This window comes from Petromyzon marinus, unplaced genomic scaffold, assembly GCF_048934315.1.
Source record: "Petromyzon marinus isolate PM22_M1 ecotype Great Lakes invasive population unplaced genomic scaffold, UKy_Petmar_22M1.pri1.0 PM_G_Scaffold_67, whole genome shotgun sequence".
Taxonomy (NCBI): Eukaryota; Metazoa; Chordata; class Hyperoartia; order Petromyzontiformes; family Petromyzontidae; genus Petromyzon; species Petromyzon marinus.
This window is the reverse complement of record NW_027423021.1, coordinates 865,410-893,296: the sequence shown is the minus strand read 5'-3', so window position 1 is coordinate 893,296 and position 27,887 is coordinate 865,410. Positions and strand designations below refer to the sequence as shown.

Here is a 27,887-nt window from a genome sequence, read left to right as displayed (position 1 = left end):
TAAGTTCTGCAGATGTAGATGCCACTGGTTCTTTAAGTTCTGCAGATGTAGATGCCACTGGTTCTTTAAGTTCTGTAGATGTAAATGCCACTGGTTCTTTAAGTTCTGTAGATGTAGATGCCACTGGTTCTTCATGTTCTGCAGATGTAGATGCCACTGGTTCTTCAAGTTCTGTAGATGTAGATGTCACTGGTTCTTTAAATTCTGCAGATGTAGATGCCACTGGTTCTTCATGTTCTGCAGATGTAGATGCCACTGGTTCTTCAAGTTCTGTAGACGTAGATGCCACTGGTTCTTTAAATTCTGCAGATGTAGATGCCACTGGTTCTTCACGTTCTGCAGATGTAGATGCTACTGGTTCTTCACGTTCTGTAGATGTAGATGCCACTGGTTCTTTAAATTCTGCAGATGTAGATGCCACTGGTTCTTCACGTTCTGCAGATGTAGATGCTACTGGTTCTTCACGTTCTGTAGATGTAGATGCCACTGGTTCTTCACGTTCTGTAGATGTAGATGCCACTGGTTCTTCACGTTCTGTAGATGTAGATGCCACTGGTTTTTCAAGTTCTGCAGATATAGATGTCACTGGTTCTTCACGTTCTGCAGGTGTAGATGCCACTGGTTCTTCATGTTCTACAGATGTAGATGCCACTGGTTCTTCACGTTCTGCAGCTGTAGATGCCACTGGTTCTTCACGTTCTGTAGATGTAGATGCCACTGGTTCTTCACGTTCTGCAGATGTAGATGCTACTGGTTCTTCACGTTCTGCAGATGTAGATGCCACTAGTTACTTAAGTTTTGTAGATGTAGATGCCACTGGTTCTTCACGTTCTGCAGATGTAGATGCCACTGGTTCTTCACGTTCTACAGATGTAGATGCTACTGGTTCTTCACGTTCTGCAGATGTAGATGCCACTAGTTATTTAAGTTCTGCAGATGTAGATGCTACTGGTTCTTCACGTTCTGTAGATGTAGATGCCACTGGTTCTTCACGTTCTGTAGATGTAGATGCCACTGGTTCTTCACGTTCTGTAGATGTAGATGCCACTGGTTCTTCAAGTTCTGCAGATATAGATGTCACTGGTTCTTCACGTTCTGCAGGTGTAGATGCCACTGGTTCTTCACGTTCTACAGATGTAGATGCCACTGGTTCTTCACGTTCTGCAGCTGTAGATGCCACTGGTTCTTCACGTTCTGTAGATGTAGATGCCACTGGTTCTTCACGTTCTGCAGATGTAGATGCTACTGGTTCTTCACGTTCTGCAGATGTAGATGCCACTAGTTACTTAAGTTTTGTAGATGTAGATGCCACTGGTTCTTCACGTTCTGCAGATGTAGATGCCACTGGTTCTTCACGTTCTACAGATGTAGATGCTACTGGTTCTTCACGTTCTGCAGATGTAGATGCCACTAGTTATTTAAGTTCTGCAGATGTAGATGCCACTGGTTCTTCACGTTCTACAGATGTAGATGCCACTGGTTCTTCACGTTCTGTAGATGTAGATGCCACTGGTTATTTAAGTTTTGCAGATGTAGATGCCACTGGTTCTTCACATTCTGTAGATGTAGATGCCACTAGTTATTTAAGTTCTGCAGATGTAGATGCCACTGGTTCTTCACGTTCTGCAGATGTAGATGCCACTGGTTCTTCACGTTCTGTAGATGTAGATGCCACTGGTTCTTCATGTAGCATCTACATGACATACGGACAGGTTTTTCGCATCTCTGAAAGTCGAACGTTCGTAAGCAGAGGAGTCCCTGTATAAGGCGACGTTTCGGACAATGGCCTTCCTACACTGCACATAGGCCAGAGAGCGATGTATAAGGGTTGGAGACTGCTCATATAATTATATTTTATTTCAGTTCATTTTTGTGAAGGCAAATCGCTGTTGACTTCCAAAACAAAGTGGTACCCAATTTATCGACCCTCCCCCCACCTCCGCTGGAGGCAGAGGATGATGGGTTGAGCCAACCCCCCCAAGTCGGATTAAAAATTCGAAATCCTTCAACTCACTGGCAGCTGTGAACATTCTCGCTTGAGAGAGAACACCTGCGGTGTTGTGCATGGGGTCAATAATATCATCAGCCATGTATTTAGGATTCTTTCGCACCAATCCACTGCTGGATGAAGGCCTCCCTGAGCCACTGCCGGCATCTCAACCCAGCAGCATCTACCCACGAAGCTATCCCATCGCTCCAGATCTAAATCAGAACACAGCTACCACGACTCCTTCATGGACTGCAAAACCTCGGCTTAACAAGCAGGCTGACGCGACCAATATAATCCATAGTACAGGGTTATTTTTTATGGGTGAGTGGGGGGGGGGGGGGTGGTAGATCGCGTAAATAGAGATGTGAAGTTAATACGGTTTATGTAAAGTTTGTTTACGTGACAAACCTTAGTAATTGGCTGTGTCGGGTGGTCAGTGGGTTTAACGACACATGTATATTTACACGATCTAACGCCCCAAAAACCACTCTGTATTATGCCTTCCTGTAGCGTCGTACACTTATATTGTATGTTATACTTGATCATACTTTATATTTAGCCTTTCGTTTAAAGTAATTATATCATCATCATCACCACGATTCATGGACACGTGGCCCCGTTAGGTGTCCACTGCACATTCCATCATTTGTCATTTCCACTTTTCTCTCTCTCTGCTTTGTATTACGCTCAAGTAGTGCACCACATCACACTGACACCCAATCTCTTCCGCTGTCGTCAACCCATTCTCTGTTAGGTCCTTCCTCTGCTTAAAGCAATGGTCACAAATCCAAAGTTCGAGATATCGAACGTACGCATATCGAGGTGTTCACTTCAAAGCCTCACTCACGTGTCTCAAGACTTTTCCTGCCAAAGTTGTCCGCGGTAGGGAGAGCGATTTTGCTGTTGCTGCCGCTGCTGCTGCGTGTAATCCCGAATGAGTAATCGTCCGGTACTTTTTTTTAGCCACTGGGATATTTATTAAATCAATTCCAGTTTGCACTTGTGTTTGTGTTTAACTGCAGGAGGAGGAATGATGGAAAATCTAGAGGAAACAGATGCAGAACTGGGGGAGATAATCTACAAACGCCACAATCACTCTGCAGAACAGGAGGTCATACAAACTCCACTCACACTCACTCTGCAGAACAACAGGAGGTCATACAAACTCCACTCACTATCACTCTGCAGAACAGCAGGAGATCATACAAACTCCACTCACTCACTCTCACTCTGCAGAACAGGAGGAGGTCATACAAACTCCACTCACTCTCACTCTGCAGAACAGCAGGAGATCATACAAACTCCACTCACTATCACTCTGCAGAACAGCAGCAGATCATACAAACTCAACTCACTCTCAATCTGCAGAACAGCAGGAGATCATACAAACTCCACTCACTCACTCTCACTCTGCAGAACAGGAGGAGGTCATACAAACTCCACTCACTCTCACTCTGCAGAACAGCAGCAGATCATACAAACTCCACTCACTCTCACTCTGCAGAACAGGAGGAGGTCATACAAACTCCACTCACTCTGCAGAACAGCAGGAGATCATACAAACTCCACTCACTCACTCTCACTCTGCAGAACACGAGGAGGTCATACAAACTCCACTCACTCTCACTCTGCAGAACAGCAGCATATCATACAAACTCCACTCACTCACTCTCACTCTTCAGAGCAGGAGGAGGCCATACAAACTCCACTCACTCTGCAGAACAGCAGGAGATCATACAAACTCCACTCACTCACTCTCACTCTGCAGAACAGGAGGAGGTCATACAAACTCCACTCACTCTCACTCTGCAGAACAGCAGCAGATCATACAAACTCCACTCACTCTCACTCTGCAGAACAGCAGGAGATCATACAAACTCCACTCACTCTCACTCTGCAGAACAGGAGGAGGTCATACAAACTTCACTCACTCACTCTCACTCTGCAGAACAGGAGGAGGTCATACAAACTCCACTCCCTGCAGAACAGCAGGAGATCATACAAACACCACTCACTCACTCTCACTCTGCAGAACACGAGGAGGTCATACAAACTCCACTCACTCTCACTCTGCAGAACAGCAGCAGATCATACAAACTCCACTCACTCTCACTCTGCAGAACAGGAGGAGATCATACAAACTCCACTCACTCACTCTCACTCTGCAGAACAGGAGGAGGTCATACAAACTCCACTCACTCTCACTCTGCAGAACAGGAGGAGGTCATACAAACTCCACTCACTCTGCAGAACAGCAGGAGATCATACAAACTCCACTCACTCACTCTCACTCTGCAGAACACGAGGAGGTCATACATACTCCACTCACTCTCACTCTGCAGAACAGCTGCAGATCATACAAACTCCACTCACTCTCACTCTGCAGAACAGCAGGTCATAGAAACTCCACTCACTCTCACTCTGCAGAACAGCAGGAGATCATACAAACTCCACTCACTCTCACTCTGCAGAACAGGAGGAGATCATACAAACTCCACTCACTCTCACTCTGCAGAACAGGAGGAGGTTATACAAACTCCACTCACTCTCACTCTGCAGAACAGGAGGAGGTCATACAAACTCCACTCACTCTGCAGAACAGCAGGAGATCATACAAACTCCACTCACTCACTCTCACTCTGCAGAACACGAGGAGGTCATACAAACTCCACTCACTCTCACTCTGCAGAACAGCAGCATATCATACAAACTCCACTCACTCACTCTCACTCTTCAGAGCAGGAGGAGGCCATACAAACTCCACTCACTCTGCAGAACAGCAGCAGATCATACAAACTCCACTCACTCTCACTCTGCAGAACAGCAGGAGATCATACAAACTCCACTCACTCTCACTCTGCAGAACAGGAGGAGGTCATACAAACTTCACTCACTCACTCTCACTCTGCAGAACAGGAGGAGGTCATACAAACTCCACTCCCTGCAGAACAGCAGGAGATCATACAAACACCACTCACTCACTCTCACTCTGCAGAACACGAGGAGGTCATACAAACTCCACTCACTCTCACTCTGCAGAACAGCAGCAGATCATACAAACTCCACTCACTCTCACTCTGCAGAACAGGAGGAGATCATACAAACTCCACTCACTCACTCTCACTCTGCAGAACAGGAGGAGGTCATACAAACTCCACTCACTCTCACTCTGCAGAACAGCAGCAGATCATACAAACTCCACTCACTCTCACTCTGCAGAACAGCAGCAGATCATACAAACTCCACTCACTCTCACTCTGCAGAACAGGAGGAGGTCATACAAACTCCACTCACTCTGCAGAACAGCAGGAGATCATACAAACTCCACTCACTCACTCTCACTCTGCAGAACACGAGGAGGTCATACATACTCCACTCACTCTCACTCTGCAGAACAGCAGCAGATCATACAAACTCCACTCACTCTCGCTCTGCAGAACAGCAGGTCATAGAAACTCCACTCACTCTCACTCTGCAGAACAGCAGGAGATCATACAAACTCCACTCACTCTCACTCTGCAGAACAGGAGGAGATCATACAAACTCCACTCACTCTCACTCTGCAGAACAGGAGGAGGTTATACAAACTCCACTCACTCTCACTCTGCAGAACAGGAGGAGTTCATACAAACTCCTGCTCATTCAGATATTAATTCAAAGCATTGCCACAATGGCTGAATAGAAATTCACAGAATAACTAACTAGATGTCAAAGTTGATCTGTGACATTAATAATGAATGGTTATGATCACTTACGGGGGGAACAGTGCCGTAGTAGTTAGAGTACCGCAGTTCAATTCCTTGCCACAGCTCAAATCAATAGTGAGTGACATCTGATCCGGTCCTGGGCACTTCCTTTCACAAACTTGCTCTGGCCAGCGTGGTGATACACGGCTAAAACCCCCATGACCGACAAGGCATCAGGGAGGAATCAATCCATCCATCCATAAGTAGACTGAGAATGGCCAATATGTTAATTTGATTCGAGCATTCATACGATTAGTCACAAGCCAAGTCTTCATTGGCATAGCTTCAGTGGAAATGCGAGAGAGAGAGAGAGAGAACCTATAGTATTTGCAAGTAGAGGGAACAAATCTTGCATAGTGTCCAATCTGTAGAACGGCACACGGTATTCAGGAAGGGATTCCATTTCAAACACTAACGCTCGTGACCCAGTGGCTGATGCCCTGACATGTAACTTGAGTAGCACATCTATTTAATAATCCTTTGATCTATCCGTATGTATACGTATGGTGGTTCAGAGAATATCACCGAAACCGCTCTGCCAATTTCAATACATGGGGAGTCCTAGGCTAGGCCTACGACATGCAGATCCTGCCCGAATGATTTAAATAATTATACAAGAATTACCACAGATTTTATAATTCGACTGATTCGTCGGCTTAATGGCCACGACGGAGGTCATCCGGACCTACCATATGCGATAGTCTGGCCTGTTGGTGTGACCCCCTTTCCGAAATCATACGTCCTCTCCCCATTGCGCTGTCAGCCCCCCCCCCCCTCCCTCACAACTTGTAAAACTTGTAAAACGATGGCACCACCAGTGCCAGTTTGCACGGGTAACGACGCTGTGGCTGGCAAGCCTTGGCAAGGTGGCGCATCGCATACGCAACATCTACCCGCGTGCTGTGTTCACGTGCTGTGTGTCACGTGCTGTGTTCACGTGCTGTGTTCACGTGCTGTGTTCACGTGCTGTGTTCACGCGCTGTGTGTCACGTGCTGTGTTCACGTGCTGTGTGTTCACGTGCTGTGTTCACGTGCTGTGTTCACACGCCGCTTGTGCACTGGATCTTTACAAAAATAGTTCTGGCCGCGCTGACAATTTCGGCAGGCTCCTCGAGAAGTTGCGACTCCCTGGCGAGCGTGCGTAAAAACTGTCAGAAAATAAATAAGTGGACTTTTATTTCCACCCCCCTCCCCCCCCACCGTACTTTTTGGAAAATCTAACTTAGAATTGGCACGAGTCGTAAGCTGTTGTTTTGGTGTCAAATTTCTCGTGACAGCCGACACGGCAGCAACCAACTCGGGGGGGTGTTCGTGTGCCTGTGCCTCTGTGGCGATGGCTCAGTCAGCGAGCGGACACTTGCCTGCTCGGTTGGACTGGTCAATCATGGGCTGCACTATCCCGACGGCGAGCGTTGATGAACCTGCACAGAAACACAAACGGCAACGGCAAAAAACAACAACAGCAACAACAACAACAGCAAGGGCGATGACGATGACGTGAGTTGAGACAGAGAAAGATGAATGAAGCAAATATTTTTTATTTGAAGCTTTCGTGACTGCAGTAATTCATATTCTTAGTTCTTTTGGTAAAGTCACGTTGAAGGGAAACAATAAAATAATAAAATATCTATAAAACAATAAAATAAATTCTCACGACGTTTCGACACGCGCAGCGATTTGGCAGTTTATTTAGAAGGACTAGTCCATCTATGTTCTGAAAAGAGGAGGGGGGAGACGGAAAATTTAATGTATGCTGTCTGAAAGCCACTGTAAGCGTGAAGAATCAATTAAGACCTGAAATGGTTTATCAAATAAGGTCTTAATTGATTGTTCACGCTTACAGTGGCTTTCAGACAGCATACATTAATTTTTTCGTCTCCCCCCTCCTCTTTTCAGAACATAGATGGACTAGTCCTTCTAAATAAACTGCCAAATCGCTGCGCGTGGCGCTGACGTTTTTTTATAAATAAATACACCGTTTAAAAATAAATAAATTAATGCAAACCGACACACCTGATGACGACCGTTTGTGTTATGGCCGAAACGTCGTGATAATTTGTATTGTTTTATATATATTTTATTATTTTATTGTTTCCCTTCAACGTGACTTTACCGAAAGAACTAAGAATATGAAGCAAATATTATGGTACGCAAAGGGTTGAGACTGGATAGTGTTTTAATGGGTCATCACGGAGCTGAGCATCGGTGTCAGTTCATTACGTTTTTGATCCAGCTGGCGATGATTGGGCAAAAACTTAGCCCCACTGTTGACCCAAGCAACTGAAGGGCGCACAGACCAAGTGCTTCGAACCGAACGTCGTGTGTTGTGGGCTACGTCGAGCCTGTTAGAAGCAGTACGGTACGCTGTTGTACTCTACTCCTATGTCCCCCGCCTCATAATACTCGCACGGATCGGCGTGGTAAAATGACCTCCACAACCCGCACGGCAAGGGGGAAGTCCTCATCCAGAAGTGGCCTGTGACAAGGGCTGTTCACGTTGTACGAAGAATGTTATAAAAATAAAACACGTTACGTTCCGAGATAACGGAAGAACGTTTTTGGTAATGGAATGTTAAATCAATACATAAACCAACAGTTTTCATGCCATTCCTCTATAGCATAACTCTGTACATCGATGCCTTCACCCCACGTTGCAACAGCATAAGTGCATAAACAGTGGGCCTTAAACATTGTCATGACCCATCATCATTTGTACGGCCCTGCAAACCACATTCTCCGCGTTACATTTGATCTTGGCACACCATATCAAAACAGCCATTCTGATGCCTAACATGATGCTTGTCATTGTGTTTATTTTATAGATTCTGGGGGGGGGGGGTGGGATGAAAATGCTCTTAAATAAAATTTTCACCGCCCCCCACCCTCCACAAATTTAGCTCAATCGCCTCTTCTTCTGAGTCTCCTTTCATTTTCTAACCGCTTCAAACACCGACAGTGCCGCGCTCACTTCACGTTCACGCGTGCGACGCAGCCGGTATTCGCCCGCACTTATCTCTGTGTCACACGCAGATTACCACGTAGGCCTACGGTGCCACACCAGCGGGGCGTTGTTCTCAAGCCTTTTGCCATAATAGAGAGGGACGTTACGGGTCTGAAATAGGTAGGGCGTGAAAGAACAACAGGGAAATAACGTTGGTTGTGTGTCCACCTATTCCCCGTTGTGTCCATACATTCCTGGTTGTGTGTCCACCCGTTCCCCGGTTGTGTGTCCACCCATTCCCCGTTGTGTCCATCCAGTCCTCGTTGTGTGTCTATCCATTCCCAGTTGTGTGTCTATCCATTCCCAGTTGTGTGTCTATCCATTCCTTGTTGTGTGTCTATCCATTTCCCATTGTGTGTCTATCCATTCCCAGTTGTGTGTCTATCCATTCCCAGTTGTGTGTCTATCCATTCCCAGTTGTGTGTCTATCCATTTCCCGTTGTGTGTCTATCCATTCCCAGTTATGTGTCTATCCATTCCCAGTTGTGTGTCTATCCATTCCCAGTTGTGTGTCTATCCATTCCCAGTTGTGTGTCTATCCATTCCCAGTTTTGTGTCTATCCATTCCCAGTTGTGTGTCTATCCATTCCCAGTTGTGTGTCTATCCATTCCCAGTTGTGTGTCTATCCATTCCTCGTTGTGTGTCCATCCATTTCTTGTTGTGTGTCTATCCATTCCCAGTTGTGTGTCTATCCATTCCCAGTTGTGTGTCTATCCATTCCTTGTTGTGTGTCTATCCATTCCCAGTTGTTTGTCTATCCATTCCCGGTTGTGTGTCCATCCATTCCCAGTTGTGTGTCTATCCATTCCCAGTTGTGTGTCCATCCATTCCCCATTATGTGTCCATCCATTCCTGGTTGGGTGTCTATCCATTCCTTGTTGTGTGTCTGTCCATTCCCAGTTGTGTGTCTATCCATTCCCAGTTGTGTGTCCATCCATTCCCCATTATGTGTCCATCCATTCCTGGTTGTGTGTCTATCCATTCCTTGTTGTATGTCTGTCCATTCCCAGTTGTGTGTTTATCCATTCCCAGTTGTGTGTCTATCCATTCCCAGTTGTGTGTCTATCCATTCCCAGTTGTGTGTCCATCCATTCCCCATTATGTGTCCATCCATTCCTGGTTGTCTGTCTATCCATTCCCGTTTCTCGACCTACTTCACCGCCAAACAACACAACGTGGCAACTGAACTCCCCTCCACACCGCAACCTCTTTCTCTCTCTCTCCCCACCACCACCACGAGCCTCATCCCTCTAATTCCCAGCTCCCCATCACTACATCCCCTCAGCCCCACCTCCCCATCACTACATCTCCCCAGCACCCCCCCCCCCCACAACTCACCCCCACAAATAGTACCGCAGCCGCTTTCTCCCATACAGCCAGACCTGCTGCAATGGGAACTCGTGGGGTTACCGCGAGGTCAGGCTGGGTGGCAGAGTAACCTTTCTCAATCCAGAAACGTTTCACTACAAGCTCTATCGGAGGCTGGCTTGGAGAATTTGCGATATTTAAGGCGGGCTTCGTGCCACAATATTTACTGCAAAGACGTCTCGAGGAATCATCTCTGGAATGGTTGTACGCACCAACCAGATTGATATTTTGATTTAAAGCTTTCGTGACTGCAGTAATTCGTATTCTTAGCTCTTTCGGTAAAGTCACGTTGAAGGGAAACAATAAAATAATAAAATATATAAAACAATAAAAATTATCTCGACGTTTCGACCATAACACAAACGATCGTCACCTGATGACGTTTCGACCATAACACAAACGGTCGTCACCTGATGACGACCGTTTGTGTTATGGTCGAAACGTCGTGAGAATTTTTATTGTTTTATATATATTTTATTATTTATTGTTTCCCTTCAACGTGACTTTACCGAAAGAGCTAAGAATACAGATTGATATCATTCCAATTTATATCACCTCTGGCACACGGAATAGTGCGAAATGACAAAAATGCGTTGTGTATAAATGGTTTTCAAAATAAAATGTCTAATTCCAGAGATTTGACAGGGTGAACGACGGCGCGTTTGTTCTCATATTTGATCCATTTTTAAAGCGCAATATTACATTCTTTGGACAAGCAGTTCCACCGTATAAACCTGGGATAAAGTCAGAGGTAAATAATATCCTCTATCCCACCCCATCATTGTGGACTCTTCCAAGCTACAAGCAGTGCATCCGTCTTAATCATGATGCAGGGGCTTCGGTACACTGTTTATATTGAGGCAAATCAAAAGTACGGGGAGTTCTGAATCTCTGGCAATTGCATTTTCGAACAGTTTAACCCCTGTGTAGAATAATACAGCCAATTTATTCCGTTGGTTTATTATTATTTTTATTTTGCACACCGTTAAGACAACACACGAGAGCAGGATTGGAGTGCTTTTGGAAAACCGACAACGAAAAGCAACCGTAATCGACGCGTGTCCCCGAAGAAGAAACCATTCAATCGGCGAACGTTGCCCACTACAATGAAGGGCCCTGCCTCACGTGCCGGAGTGAGACGCGTTGCGGCGTCGTCGCAACGACGACGGCACGGGGAAGAGACCTTCGTCTTCTTTGGTTCTTTCGGTAAAGTCATGTAGAATGAGAATAAAATAATAAATTGATAAAATACAATAACACAATAATATTCTCACGACGTTTCGCCCACAACGCAAGCGGCCTTCAGCACTGTCCTACCAGACATTCTCGTCCCCTTCACCTGATGAAGGCCGCTTGTGTTGTGGCCGAAACGTCGTGAGAATATTATTGTGTTATTTTATTTTATCAATTTATTATTTTATTCTCATTCTACGTGACTTTACCGAAAGAACCAAAGAAGATGAATCATTGCAGTCACGAAAGCTTTAAATCGAAATTTAAGAGACCTTCAACCCAGCGGTGGATAGACGCCAATGCGTAAACCGCGGCATCGACGGAGCAGGTTGTACGGTCACAGGTTAAATTTCGATTTAAAGCTTTCGTGACTGCAAGGATTCATCTTCTTTGGTTCTTTCGGTAAAGTCACCGCGTAGAATGAGAATAAAATAATAAATTGATAAAATAAAATAACACAGTAATATTCTCACGACGATGAAGGCCGCTTGTGTTGGTTTTATTATTTTATTCTCATTCTATGTGACTTTACCGAAGGTCACAGGTTACTCATCAAGCAGTCTTTTTTGTTTGCACTTTGACTGCTTGTGTTGTGTTTATTGCAGACACGATGCCTTGAATAAAGGTGTCAGTTTTTGTGCCAGTTAAAAGGGTAAAACCTGGCAGCGGCCTTTGCAAACAAAAGGGCATTTTGCTACTCTTTGCATGGCAACAAGTTGGGACGCGTCTGGCGGAGTGGGTTAAGTGTTTTTTTTTTAAGCTGCGCCACCGTTCACGCTGCTGCGGGGTCAACTCTCGACCTCTGAACTTCTGAGTCGAAAAGCAGGCCCTTCATAAAACATCGCCATCGCGGCCCGTTCTCGGTTGTAGTTGATGCGGGAAGATCACCGAATCCGTTCAAGAGGCTTCTGACCCATCCTGCCGCATATCGAAGCCACCTATGGAGGCCCGCCACTTCCCCCACAATCCCCCTGGGTATTTCCACACGGCGTCAGCCACAGAAAAAAACGAGGATTTGCTTCTGCAATTACAAACGGCATGCTCCAAAGTGCTGCCCCCCCCCCCCCCTTTTATATTGACTCGTGATGTGCACCTATGGAGCAATGGTTAGTTGGCACACTGTGTTATAAACCTGGCGATCCGAGTTCGGATCGCCAGGTCAGCGGTGGTCGGGTGATATATGAAACCAGTCTTGGACACGGCCCCCACTTCCTTCACCAACCCGCACTGCCCAGCGTGGTGAAGTATGTTCATGAACAACCACCCTCACGACCGAAACAGTCGTGGGCTGACACAGGTAAAAGATGAATTCGGATTAAGGCTCCGCTATTTGATGTGTCCACAAACGAGACAGACTCGATGAGCATTCGGCAATATTCCTCAGTTGGAGGTTGACCAGCAGCGACCGATTGCTGCTGTGATTGACAAAGAATGCGGTACATTTATTTTGGAGACCTTTCTCAACCCGCTGCTGGACGGAGACCTTCCCACTCTCGTGTTCCCTGCTACACTTACGAACGTGCCTCATCAGTGTTGTACCATGTAAATGCCAGAAGCGTAGACATCTCTGGAACACATGCATCCAATCCATCCACCTTCTTAAACCATTTTCACCGCTGAAGTGTACACCCTAACCTCCCCATACATTTCAGCTCCCTTCAAAGTTTTATTCACCAGAACCATAATCGCACAACGCTGCTATCCCAACGATGCAAGACACTGCTATTGCCGCCATATTGCAATTACCCAGACTGTTTTGCGCAGCTGTGATGCCACTCCACCAAGGATTTGCCAAATTTTGGCCACTGCCACTTACACACAAATTTGAAGCAGTGCTCTATCGACCGTTATTTTAAGACTGTCTACGCCCAAAGTGTACGGGTTAACCTTGAAAGAACATTGTTGGTTATGTTACCATTAAAGCTCCCACATTTCTAATTAAGTAAAAAGAGGCATGAAAAGCACATCAAAACATAACAATTGAGCGTCTAAGAGTCCGTACGGGACCTATCAGCAATGCGGAACATTAATGGGCCCACCACGGAAGTCTTTGATGGAGTGTAAAGATGTTAACCTTTTGCCGAGAAATCTTTTGCGGGTCAACCTTGGCCAACAATCCCCGCAAATGCTGTTGCAAACATGAATTATCCTGGTTATTGGCACACACGCACGTAATCCGCAACGTAAAGTTCTCCTTATTTTAAATACGTTGCAATATTTACTCCCCGAAAAACAATTTGAGAGGATTTTTTTGCTAAGTTGGTTTGGGTTAATGAGTCAACTCCTGCTTGGCGCACTGAGCCGCTGCATGACCTCCACTTCCGCTTTGTAATGAGCGTAAGTACGTGGCTGGAACGCGTAAAAATATATATGATAATAATTACAACAGAGTAACAAAAAAATGTAATTCAAAAAAATTCCAGGATTTGAAATTTAAACTTTTTCTGACCTTTTAAATATTCGTGCTCGAGCTAATTAGCACTGCCACGAAAAACCAAGATGACCGATTGGTGGGATTATAAGCTGTGTTGTAATAAGAGCGAACTTTTTCTCTACCCCCTCTTCTTCCACTCCACCCTTTTCAAACGAATTCAATGTCACTGCAGAAGCACTCGAAGCCTGTCTGCAAATAGTAATGGTACCGGGTTACTTTTGTACACAATGTTCCCGCTGTCACCTGCAGCGCAAACACACCTAATATAACTCCATGTTAATAGACACACGGTATGTAACTATGTTCGCAGTACGTAACTGCAGTGCGTTTGTATACACATACACAAACAGCGGGGGAAAAAAAACGCATCTGCGTAATCACTTACACGAGTTATTTTATTTTTTTACCATCAGAATTGACCCTGAATGCAGGTCAGCTGTAACAAAAAGGCAACCTGTGACCTGCACGGTTGGCGTTATTTATTTACTTAAAAAAAAATGTTCTCTTTAAACATTCGGTGAGCGTGGAGGGAATGGTTTGGGTGGTGGTGTAAGAAATAGCGGTAGTTATTTCGCTCAGCGATGGAAATCGGCGCGAGCACCTTGGCGTTTCCGTGGCAGCATCAAAACCTCACCACTGTGATTTGTCAAAGTGATCCCGGCAGTCTGACTGCGGTTACCATGAAAATGTGGAAACGTGCGCCTCCGATCTGGGACGCAATGACTGCGATGCCGTGGGGAATTCGTGTTTAAAATTTGCAACATCAAACCCCTACTCTCCTCTCTTCCTAGCCCGCCCACCCCCACCTCCACCACAATTCCTTGACTCGCTATTCCCGTGCAAGCCCCCGCATAGCAAATTCCACCAAGTAGGGCGCTGAATCGCAAAATTGCCACAAATTGAGATGCGCCCCTGCAGGTTACAAAAGCAACAAATATTTATGAATACATGGGAATTATTTACTTGGCCGCTATGTCAGTTAAGCGGAGGTTGTTTGAACATACTTCACCACGCTGGTCATTGTGGGTAGGTGAAGAGAAGGGCCTAGCAGCGGTTCAGACATCGAATGCCACCGATTTTAACTGGGTTTTTTTTACAATATACTAAATATCAGAGCGCTGCACTGCAAATTCTATTGTTTTATTTAACTTCCATGCTCTCACAGCTATGCTTCCTGATTTCAACAACCTGTACTGACCAGTGTGGTGAAGTATGGTCAAACGACCCCACCCACGGCCGACCGAAACATAAAAAAGGTGTGGATTTATTTTCTCGGCTCCGATGCCACCGCCGCCCGAGCGCCCCGTCTGAATGAGCATCTGTGGACTCGTTCCGGCGTCTTCGCCGATCTTGAGCTGTGTGTAGGCGAGCTCTCGACTCACTCGTTCGTCCACTGCACAAAGATCCCCCCCCCCCCCCGTATAGCCTTAACAGACAGGTGGGACAAGTGCTGTTAGCGAGCAGCACACGCGAGGGGGTGGGTGGCCAGCACCACACCTGGCCGCTTTAGTCTCTTCAGTGCTTTATATACAGTGAGGGAAAAAAGTATTTGATCCCCTGCTGATTTTGTACGTTTGCCCACTGACAAGGAAATGATCAGTCTAAAATTTTAATGGTAGGTTTATTTGAACAGTGAGAGACAGAATAACAACAAAAATCCAGAAAAACGTATGTCAAAAATGTTATAAATTTATTTGCATTTTAATGAGGGAAATAATTATTTGACCCCTCTGCAAAACATGACTTAGTACTTGGTGGCAAAATCCTTGTTGGCAATCACAGAGGTCAGACGTTTCTTGTAGTTGGCCACCAGGTTTGCACACATCTCAGGAGGGATTTTGTCCCACTCCTCTTTGCAGATCTTCTCCAAGTCATGAAGGTTTCGAGGCTGACGTTTGGCAACTCAAACCTTCAGCTCCCTCCACAGATTTTCTATGGGATTAAGGTCTGGAGACTGGCTAGGCCACTCCAGAACCTTTGATGTGCTTCTTCTTGAGCCACTCCTTTGTTGCCTTGGCCATGTGTTTTGGGTCCTTGTCATGCTGGAATACCCATCCACGACCCATTTTCAATGCCCTGGCTGAGGGAAGGTTCTCACCCAAAATTTGACGGTACATGGCGCCGTCCATCGTCCCTTTGATGCAGTGAAGTTGTTCTGTCCCCTTAGCAGAAAAACACCCCCAAAGCATGTTTCCACCTCCATGTTTGACGGTGGGGATGGTGTTCTTGGGGTCATAGGCAGTATTCTTCCTCCTCCAAACACGGCGAGTTGAGTTGATGCCAAAGAGCTCTATTTTGGTCTCATCTGACCACAACACTTTCACCCAGTTGTCCTCTGAATCATTCAGATGTTCATTGGCAAACTTCAGACGGGCATGTATATGTGCTTTCTTGAGCAGGGGGACCTTGCGGGCGCTGCAGGATTTCAGTCCTTTACGGCGTAGTGTGTTACCAATTGTTCTCTTGGTGACTATGGTCCCAGCTGCCTTGAGATCATTGACAAGATCCTCCCGTGTAGTTCTGGGCTGATTCCTCACCGTTCTCATGATCATTGCAACTCCACGAAGTATGGTCAAACTAGCCACGCGACTGAAAAGAACGAGAAGGCCTCCATCGTAGCAGTGGATTGACAAAGAGCTTCAAATTATAATTATTACCAATACACTTATATTTATATAACTCCATGTTAATAGACATACGGGTGAACTCTGGTTATCCGTCTCTCATTTGGGGAATGTTGAGTTTATCCACTTCTAATTTGGGGAATGTGGCATTGCAACACCAAGCCCTGAACAGAGACGGCTAATTTATTGTCACGCACAGCGATGTTAGTGTACAAATTACCGTGAAAAAACACGGCGACAGTCAGAGGAACAGTGGCAACACAAGCCAACAATCTTGTCAGAACTATAAAATTGTACATTTACACGCGATAACAAGTGCATGTTCAAAACTTTGTGACGTAGGGGTTGGAATTCAAGCATACTTTCATGGTGACACTGCAACACACATGCTAACAGACTATACAATTGTTTAAAATGCAAACGTAATTGCAATACTCAGGCATGTTTTTTTAACAGTTTGAATGTGTCTCAGGGGAAACATTCAAACTGAGGCCATTCGATATCGCAACGAAATCCACGCAAACATTACTGGGATTGAGTAAAATTGCCTTACAATTTCGATTTAAAGCTTTCGTGACTGCAAGGATTCATCTTCTATGGTTCTTTCGGTAAAGTCATGTAGAATGAGAATAAAATAATAAATTAATAAAATATTATTGTGTTATTTTATTTTATCAATTTATTATTTTATTCTCATTCTATGTGACTTTACCGAAAGAACCAAAGAAGATGCCTTAGAATTATTACGTAGAGAACACAATCATCTCCACGCTCGTACTCCAATGTGGGAATCACAGCCTTAGGGCAAAGGTATTGCCTCGGGGATTTTACCACGGGGCCTAGGGGATTTTACCACGGGGCCTAGGGGATTTTACCACGGGGCCTCGGGGATTTTACCGCTGGGCCAAGGGGATTTTACCGCTGGGCCTCGGGGATTTTACCGCTGGGCCAAGGGGATTTTACCGCTGGGCCAAGTGGATTTTACCACGGGGCCAAGGGGATTTTACCACGGGGCCAAGTGGATTTTACCACGGGGCCTCGGGGATTTTACCACTGGGCCTTAGGGATTTTACCACGGGGCCTCGGGGATTTTACCACGGGGCCTAGGGGATTTTACCACGGGGCCTAGGGGATTTTTTGCGCGGTTTCTGCTCCGATGGCAGCCAATGGTATGGGCCCCCGCTCAGGGTGATCCTACATCACTCCCTGAGGGGGACCCTTCGCCGTCTCTCTCTGGGTTCCAGCACCGCCATCGTGCCAACCGCGGAGCCTTCAACGGAGCCCCCCCACCACCACCGCCGCCGCCGCCGCCGACCCGGCGAAGATGAAGCCCGCATTGATCGCCGTGCCCGGGGGCTCGGCGCCCGTCAGCGGCGCCGGCTCTTCCGGCGGCGTCCCCAAAGCGTGGGGGGCGCTTCCTGGTCGCGTGAGAGGAGACGCCTCTGCAGACGCCGCCATGGGCGTCCGGACTGGCGGCCACCTTGTACTCGCTCGACTGCCACGGGAGTGTAGCGTGACAACCTCCGTCAGCTGGGCGTCCCGGCCCACCCGAGGCCTCCTCCTCCTCCTCTCACGGAGTCGTGGGCTCTCTCGGACCTGTGGATGGGTGAGTGGGTGAGTGAGTGGGTGAGTGGGTAGGTGAGTGGGTGGGTGAGTGAGTGGGTGAGTGGGTGGGTGAGTGAGTGGGTGAGTGAGTGGTTGGGTGAGTGGGTGAGTGAGTGGTGGTTGAGTGGGTGGGTGAGTGAGTGGTTGAGTGGTTGAGTGGGTGAGTGAGTGGGTGAGTGGTTGAGTGAGTGTGTGAGTGGGTGGGTGAGTGGGTGAGTGGGTGAGTGAGTGGGTGGTTGACTGGGTGAGTGAGTGGGTGATTGTGGGTGTGTGGATAAGTGGGTGGGTGAGTGGATAAGTGGGTGAGTGGTTGAGTGGGTGGTTGACTGGGTGAGTGGGTGGGTGTGTGGATGAGTGGGTGGGTGAGTGAGTGGGTGAGTGGTTGAGTGAGTGGGTGAGTGGTTGAGTGAGTGGGTGAGTGAGTGGTTGACTGGGTGAGTAAGTGGGTGAGTGAGTGGGTGAGTGGGTGAGTGGGTGGGTGAGTGGGTGAGTGAGTGGGTGGTTGACTGGGTGAGTGAGTGGGTGATTGTGGGTGTGTGGATAAGTGGGTGGGTGAGTGGATGAGTGGGTGAGTGGTTGAGTGGGTGGTTGACTGGGTGAGTGGGTGGGTGTGTGGATGAGTGGGTGGGTGAGTGAGTGGGTGAGTGGTTGAGTGAGTGGGTGAGAGGTTGAGTGAGTGGGTGAGTGAGTGGTTGACTGGGTGAGTAAGTGGGTGAGTGAGTGAGTGAGTGGGTGAGTGGTTGAGTGAGTGGGTGAGTGGGTGAGTGAGTGGGTGAGTGAGTGGTTGACTGGGTGAGTGAGTGGTTGACTGGGTGAGTGGGTGAGTGAGTGGTTGACTGGGTGAGTAAGTGGGTGAGTGGGTGAGTGAGTGGGTGAGTGAGTGGTTGACTGGGTGAGTGGGTGAGTGAACCAGAGAATCAACCCCCTCCTACGGGGGGAGGGCGTTCCGACGGCGTCTGCAGGCCGCCTCTACCGGTGACTCCACCTGCACGCTAGAACATCGGATCATGGTGTAAGTATTTGTACTACAATACACACTGCACCATAGACTCAACACTGCACCATAGACTCAACACTGCACCATAGACTCAACACTGCACCATAGACTCAACATTGCACCATAGACTCAACATTGCACCATAGACTCAACACTACACCATAGACTCAACATTGCACCATAGACTCAACACTACCCATAGACTCAACATTGCACCATAGACTCAACACTGCACCATAGACTCAACATTGCACCATAGACTCAACACTGCCCATAGACTCAACACTACCCATAGACTCAACACTGCACCATAGACTCAACACTGCCCATAGACTCAACACTGCACCATAAACTCAACATTGCACCATAGACTCAACACTGCACCACAGACTCAACACTGCACCATAGACTCAACACTGCACCATAGACTTAACATTGCACCAAAGACTCAGCACTGCACCATAGACTCAACACTGCACCATAAACTCAACACTGCCCACAGACTCAACACTGCACCACAGACTCAACATTGCACCATAAACTCAACACTGCACCATAGACTCGACACTGCCCACAGACTCAAAACTACCCATATGCTCAACATTGCCCATAGACTCAAGACCTCACCTCCGATTGAGTTGTAGTGGTAGTAGTAGTAATTGATGAGTAGTTATAGTGGTAGTAGTATTTTTCGTAGATATAGTGGCAGTAGTAGCAGTGGTAGTTGTAGTCGTAGTAGTACCGGTGCTAATGGTTGTAGTAGTACTGGTAGTAGCGGTAGTAGTACCAGTAGTAGTACTGGTAGTAGTAGTACTGGTAGTAGTACTGGTAGTAGTAGTACTGGTAGTAGTAGTAGTACTGGTAGTAGCGGTAGTAGTACCAGTTGTACTGGTAGTAGTAGTAGTTGTAGTACTGGTAGTAGTAGTACTGGTAGTAGTACTGGTAGTAGTAGTACCAGTAGTAGTACTGGTAGTAGTAGTACTGGTAGTAGTTGTAGTTGTAGTACTGGTAGTAGTTGTAGTACTGGTAGTAGTAGTTGTAGTACTGGTAGTAGTAGTACTGGAATTAGTACTAGTAGTAGAAGTACTGGTAGTAGTACTGGTAGTAGTAGTTGTAGTACTGGTAGTAGTAGTAGTACTGGTAGTAGTACTGGTAGTAGTAGCAGTGGTAGTAGTAGTACCGGTGCTACTGGTTGTAGTAGTACTGGTAGTAGCGGTAGTAGTACCAGTAGTACTGGTAGTAGTAGTACTGGTAGTAGTACTGGTAGTAGTAGTACTGGTAGTAGTAGCAGTGGTAGTAGTAGACCCGGTGCTACTGGTTGTAGTAGTACTGGCAGTAGCGGTAGTAGTACCAGTAGTAGTACTGGTAGTAGCGGTAGTAGTACCAGTAGTAGTACTGGTAGTAGTAGTACTGGTAGTAGCGGTAGTAGTACCAGTAGTACTGGTAGTAGTACTGGTAGTAGTACTGGTAGTAGTAGTTGTAGTACTGGTAGTAGTAGTACTGGTAGTAGTACTGGTAGTAGTAGCAGTGGTAGTAGTAGTACCGGTGCTACTGGTTGTAGTAGTACTGGTAGTAGCGGTAGTAGTACCAGTAGTACCAGTACTGGTAGCAGTAGTACTGGTAAGTACTGGTAGCAGTAGTACTGGTAGTGGTAATAGTGGTAGTAGTATTAGTAGTACTGGTAGTAGTACTGGTAGTAGTAGTACTGGTAGTAGTAGTACCGGTGCTACTGGTTGTAGTAGTACTGGTAGTAGCGGTAGTAGTACCAGTAGTAGTACTGGTAGTAGTACTGGTAGTAGTAGCAGTAGTACTGGTAGTAGTACTGGTAGTAGTAGTACTGGTAGTAGTAGCAGTTGGTAGTAGTAGTACCGGTGCTACTGGTTGTAGTAGTACTGGTAGTAGCGGTAGTAGTACCAGTAGTACCAGTACTGGTAGCAGTAGTACTGGTAGTGGTAATAGTGGTAGTAGTACTGGTAGTAGTACTGGTAGTAGTAGTAGTACCGGTGCTACTGGTTGTAGTAGTACTGGTAGTAGCGGTAGTAGTACCAGTAGTAGTACCGGTAGTAGTACTGGTAGTAGTACTGGTAGTAGTAGCAGTAGTACTGGTAGTAGTAGTACTGGTAGTAGTACTGGTAGTAGTAGCAGTGGTAGTAGTAGTACCGGTGCTACTGGTTGTAGTAGTACTGGTAGTAGCGGTAGTAGTACCAGTAGTACCAGTACTGGTAGCAGTAGTACTGGTAGTGGTAATAGTGGTAGTAGTATTAGTAGTACTGGTAGTAGTACTGGTAGTAGTAGTACCGGTGCTACTGGTTGTAGTAGTACTGGTAGTAGCGGTAGTAGTACCAGTAGTAGTACTGGTAGTAGTACTGGTAGTAGTAGCAGTAGTACTGGTAGTAGTAGTACTGGTAGTAGTGCTGGTAGTAGTAGCAGTGGTAGTAGTAGTACCGGTGCTACTGGTTGTAGTAGTACTGGTAGTAGCGGTAGTAGTACCAGTACTGGTAGCAGTAGTACTGGTAGTGGTAATAGTGGTAGTAGTAGTTGTAGTACTGGTAGTAGTACTGGTAGTAGTAGTACTGGTAGTAGTAGTACTGGTAGTAATACTGGTAGTGGTAGTACAGTAGTAGTACTAGTTGTCGTAGGCCTTGTAGTAGTACCGCTAGTACTAATACCACAACTAGTAGTATTAGTGGTACTACTACTAGTACTACTAGTAGTAGTACCAGTACTAGTAGTACTGGTACTACTACTACTCGTGGTAGTAGTAGTACCAGTACTAGTAGTACTGGTACTACTACTACTCGTGGTACTCGTGGTAGTAGTACCGCTAGTACTAATACAACTAGTAGTATTAGTAGTATTAGTGGTAGTATTAGTGGTACTACTACTACCAGTACTAGTAGTACTGGTACTAGTAGTACTGGTACTAGTAGCCGCATCTTCACTGCCCTACTGGAGGTGATCAGTCTGCAGCTGGAGACGTCAACGTGGGCACAGGAGCAGCGCCGCCATTGCGGATCGCGAATCGTGGTTTTTATCGTCGATTCCCTCTTGTCGAGTCGATCCGGAATTGCCGCAGGCATTAAACGTCGATTCTTCGGCAGGCGAATCGTTTGGTAAACGATTCATTCGACAAGCAATTCCTTTTTCTTCTTTGGTTCTTTCGGTAAAGTCACGTAGAATGAGAATAAAATAATAAATTGATAAAATAAAATAACACAATAATATTCTCACGACGTTTCGGCCACAACACAAGCGGCCTTATTTTATCAATTTATTATTTTATTCTCATTCTACGTGACTTTACCGAAAGAACCAAAGAAGATGAATCATTGCAGTCACGAAAGCTTTAAATCGAAAAAAGCAATTCCTTTGTTCACGTGACACGCACACCCCCTGATTGGCTCACATCGCCTCCCTCCTCAAAGCCCCCTCAGCACGAGACAGCCCCTCCCCCCCACCCATAGCAGAGTGTATAGTAGTGTATAGTGTAGTGTATAGTAGTGTATAGTGTAGTGTAGAGTAGTGTATAGTGGTGTAGTGTATAGTAGTGTATAGTCGTGTAGTGTATAGTAGTGTATATTACTATAGTGTATAGTCATGTATAGTAGTGTATAGTGGTGTAGTGTATAGTAGTGTATAGTGTAGTGTATAGTGATGTATAGTGGTGTAGTGTATAGTAGTGTATAGTGGTCTAGTGTATAGCAACATATAGTGTAGTGTATAGTAGTGTATATTACTATAGTGTATAGTCATGTATAGTAGTGTATAGTAGTGTATAGTGGTGTAGTGTATAGTAGTGTATAGTGTGTATAGTGGTGTATAGTGGTGTAGTGTATTGTAGTGTATAGTATAGTAGTGTATATTACTATAGTGTATAGTAGTGTAGTGTATAGTGGTGTAGTATATAGTGGTGTAGTGTATATTACTAGTGTATAGTCATGTATAGTAGTGTATATTACTATAGTGTATAGTAGTGTAGTGTATAGTGGTGTAGTGTATAGTAGTGTATAGTGGGGTAGTGTATAGTAGTGTATATTACTAAAGTGTATAGTCATGTATAGTAGTGTATAGTGTAGTGTATAGCGGTGTAGTGTATAGTAGTGTAGTGTATAGTGATGTATAGTGGTGTAGTGTATAGTAGTGTATAGTGTAGTGTATAGTAGTGTATAGTGGTCTAGTGTATAGCAGCATATAGTGTAGTGTATAGTAGTGTATATTACTATAGTGTATAGTAGTGTATAGTGTATAGTGGTGTAGTGTATAGTAATGTATAGTGGTGTATAGTGGTGTTGTGTATAGTAGTGTATAGTGTAGTGTATAGTAGTGTATATTACTATAGTGTATAGTGATGTATAGTGGTGTAGTGTATAGTAGTGTATAGTGTAGTGTGTAGCAGTGTATTTTACTATAGTGTATAGTGATGTATAGTGGTGTAGTGTATAGTAGTGTATAGTGTAGTGTATAGTAGTGTATAGCAGTGTATATTACTATAGTGTATAGTGATGTATAGTGGTGTAGTGTATAGTAGTGTAGTGTATAGTGGTGTATGGTAGTGTAGTATACAGTATTGTGTGTAGTGTATAGTGTAGTGTATAGTAGTGTAGCCTATATTACTGTGTATAGCAGCGTATAGTGTAGTGTATAGCAAGGTATATTCCTATAGTGTATAGTGATGTATAGTAGTGTATAGTGCAGCGTAGTGTATAGTAGTGTATAGTGGTCTAGTGTATAGCAGCATATAGTGTAGTGTATAGTAGTGTATATTACTATAGTGTATAGTCATGTATAGTAGTGTATAGTGTAGTGTATAGTAGTGTATAGTGTGTATAGTGGTGTTGTGTATAGTAGTGTATAGTGCAGTGTATAGTAGTGTATATTACTATAGTGTATAGTGATGTATAGTGGTGTAGTGTATAGTAGTGTATAGCAGTGTATATTACTATAGTGTATAGTGATGTATAATGGTGTAGTGTATAGTAGTGTAGTGTATAGTGGTGTATGGTAGTGTAGTATACAGTATTGTGTGTAGTGTATAGTAGTGTAGCCTATATTACTGTGGTGTATAGCAGGGTATAGTGTAGTGTATAGCAGTGTATATTACTAGTGTATAGTGATGTATAGTAGTGTATATTGGTGTATGGTAGTGTAGTGTACAGTATTGTGTGTAGTGTATAGTGTAGTGTATAGTAGTGTAGCCTATATTACTGTGTATAGCAGCATATAGTGTAGTGTATAGCAAGGTATATTCCTATAGTGTATAGTGATGTATAGTAGTGTATAGTGCAGTGTACAGTGTAGTGTATAGTAGTGTAGCCTATATTACTGTGGTGTATAGCAGCGTATAGTGTAGTGTATAGTAGTGAATATTACTAAAGTGTATAGTGATGTAGAGTAGTGTATAATAGTGTAGTGCATAGTGGTGTATGGTAGTGTAATGTACAGTATTGTGTGTAGTGTATAGTAGTGTAATGTATAGTAGTGATGTGTATAGTAGTATAGTGTATAGTCAGGTAAAGCATAGTGCCGTGTGTAGTGTATAGTGTAGTGTATAGTAGTGCAGTGTATAGTGTTGGGAGAATAAATCCATGCTCACAATTGTTCTCTCAAACACACTGGTGGGCTGCAGTAGTAACCACCCGGCACGAGGTTTCGTCTACGTGACACAACCTTGCTGGCTGATGCCGGGTGGTGGAGTGCTCAACGACATATCTACAACTCACAAGCGAGATCTGACCCCCCCAAAAGAGAAAACCTTTATTCGTGAATAACTCGGCGTTCAACTCAAAACAGGAAACTTAAATCTCGACTTGAAGCTTTCGCGACTGCAGGGATTCACACTCTTTGGTTCTTTTGGTAAAGTCACCACGTAGAAGGGAAACAATAAAATAAAAAAATAAAAAATATAAAACAATAAGATAATTCTATTGCTTTATATTTTTATTATTTTATAGTTTCCCTTCTACGTGGTGACTTTACCGAAATAATCAAGAATAAAAAGTAAAATGTTTATTTCTACCGACGTGACTTTACCGAAAGGACCAAAGAGTAAGGAAACTTAAACTGAGATGGTTGGATATTTCTTCGTTCGGACGGCCCTTCCCTTCCTAGAGGCGGCCTTGACCTCTCCTTGTTCTTCTCCGGAATCTCCTACTTCGTCTGCCGCCGCCGCCACTTCGTATTTCTTGCCGAGCTGCACTTGGGGGTTTTTGCTCACGGCCACCGCGGCCGAGCGTAAGGCCGGAGTCTCCCGCCGTCCTCCCTCTCCGCCTCCCCCACCTCTCCCTGCTCCGCTCTCCCCGTATCCCCGCGTTGCCCTGGCCCGTCGGGGTGGTGGGGAAACCGTCAGCTCCAGCCGCCGCTGTATCGCGCGCAGGTAACCTTGCAGCTGCGACGCAGCCGCCGGCGTTATCGCCACCTGCCGGGGGGCGGCCTCCTCCGTCTCGGCCGCGCGACGAGGAGGAGGAGGAGGCGGAGGAGGAGGATCGCCGTTCGCAATCCTGTTCATGGCAACGACAGTAGCAGCGGGAACGGCACGTTTTGAGCGTCAGGGAGGAAGCCCGTACCCTTTCTGGCAATAAAGCACGAGTTGTGTTCAGATGTTGGAACGCCAAATAGAAACCTTTTGCATGGAATCAAGTTCACATTAACCACACGCAGCACTTGTGTGGTGGGTTCCATTTAGGCGCACACTAGAACTGGAGGCAACAGGTAACTCTCAACAGGATGACGACATAGGGCGGTAACCACCGCTCCCAACTTAGCTAATTATATTACCAGACCAGGACAGCTCAACACGCTGCCTGGTCCACTAGCGGAGACCGGAGACCGAGGACCTTAGATGGCGGCTTCATTCCCAGAGTTGACCCAGCAGCCCCGCTCCCACCCGGGACTTGGTTTATAACTGTGTGGCCGGCTCTGCCCTTGGCCACGCCCCCTTCCAGATCCTTCCGGGAGGGGGCGTGGCCGGCTCTGCCCTTGGCCACGCCCCCTTCCAGATCCTTCCGGGATGGACCCTGGGTCCTTATCACGTAACCCTCACGTCCCCCCTTGCCCCCTCGTCCAGTCACGTGCCCTCTCGGGTTCACCCAGGATATCATGTCCTGACCCGACCTCAGCGACACCCGGACCCTGCCCTCTAGTGAGCCATTCCGTGCCGTGCTCACTCTGGTACCATAGAGCGGCACCACGCATACAGCACCACTCTTCACTCGCTACTGTCGCTACAGAGTAGTGACACCATTTATGTCGCTACACTTGTGGTGAACATGCAAACAAACATGCTCTGGTAGTATATGATGCATTGTCTTTGAAACTGATTGGTCCACACCAGGGAGAGCTATCTTTAGAGCCTAGCCTCAAACAGTGTTAGACCAGAGGATGCCAAAAGGCGAACAGCACAGACACAATGCCACTATCAGCACATTGAGAGCTCTTTGTGAGCAGCTACATCATGTGCAGCTACATCATGGGAGGTCCCATGGTGACGTCGAATTTGTTATCGGTGAAAACAAACGGCATCCCACGCGATAGCCGCGGTCAAAAAATAAATAGCGGAAGACATTTCCGCGTTAGATATTTCGAGGCTTACCTCGCGTGATATATTTTTGCTCCTCTCCCCAATGACTTCAAGTAGGAATCTGCCGAAGTGCGGGCACGCAGCGCGCCCTCCCGTCGAACGAGGGCACTGGCTAAGTAATGAACGTGTCAGCAGCGACGACGCACGTCCAGTTTCAAGTACCGCGTGAAGGAAGCCGAGTGACAGCGGAGGGAGTTAGTGACATGGGTTAGCAGCAGTAGCAGCTGTAGAACATTACCGCTGAAGGCCTACGAGATAGAAGTGTCTAGGGCCTACAAGACCCTTAATCTGGCCCTGACTGAAGGCCTACGAGATAGAAGTATCTAGGGCCTACAAGAACCTTAATCCAGCCCTTACTGAAGGCCTATGAGACAGAAGTGTCTAGGGCCTACAATAAACCTCAATCCGGCCCTGACTGAAGGCCTACGAGATATAAGTGTCTAGGGCCTACAAGAACATTAATCCAGCCCTGACTGAATGCCTATGAGATAGAAGTGTCAAGGCCCTACAAGAACCTTAATCTGGCTCTGACTGAAGGCCTACGAGATAGAAGTGTCTAGGGCCTACAAAAACATTAATCCAGCCCTGACTGAAGGCCTACGAGATAGAAGTGTCTAGGGCCTACAAAGAACCTTAATCCGGCCCTGACTGAAGGCCTACGAGATATAAGTGTCAAGGCCCTACAAGAACCTTAATCCGGCCCTGACTGAAGGCCTACGGGATAGAAGTGTCTAGGGCCTACAAGAACCTTAATCTGGCTCTGACTGAAGGCCTACGAGATATAAGTGTCAAGGCCCTACAAGAACCTTAATCTGGCCCTGACTGAAGGCCTACGAGAAAGAAGTGTCAAGGCCCTACAAGAACCTTAATCCAGCCCTGACTGAAGGCCTACGAGATAGAAGTGTCTAGGGCCTACAAGAACCTTAATCCGGCCCTGACTGAAGGCCTACGAGATAGAAGTGTCTAGGGCCTACAAGAACTTTAATCCGGCCCTGACTGAAGGCCTACGAGATAGAAGTGTCAAGGCCCTACAAGAACCTTAATCTGGCCCTGACTGAAGGCCTACGAGATAGAAGTGTCTAGGGCCTACAAGAACATTAATCCAGCCCTGACTGAAGGCCTACGAGATAGAAGTGTCAAGGCCCAACAAAAACCTTAATCTGGCCCTGACTGAAGGCCTACGAGATAGAAGTGTCTAGGGCCTACAAGAACCTTAATCCGGCCCTGACTGAAGGCCTACGAGATAGAAGTGTCTAGGGCCTACAAGAACCTTAATCCGGTCCTGACTGAAGGCCTACGAGATAGAAGTGTC

At 46.1% G+C, this 27,887-nt stretch overlaps 1 protein-coding gene across 1 annotated transcript in view; it reads right to left on the bottom strand.

Annotated features, from left to right (window-relative positions):
• The window catches only part of LOC142920128 (uncharacterized), a 38,279-nt gene extending 20,424 nt beyond the window's left edge, over positions 1-17,855 (bottom strand). Inside the window, exons 1-3 of the mRNA XM_076062588.1 lie at positions 17,688-17,855; positions 8,785-8,848; positions 7,098-7,157 (exon numbers count right to left, since the gene is read on the bottom strand). Coding sequence (XP_075918703.1) covers positions 7,098-7,157; positions 8,785-8,848; positions 17,688-17,855 — 292 coding nt within the window. The remainder of the gene's footprint in view (positions 1-7,097; positions 7,158-8,784; positions 8,849-17,687) is intronic.
• Between the last annotated feature and the right edge of the window lie 10,032 nt (positions 17,856-27,887).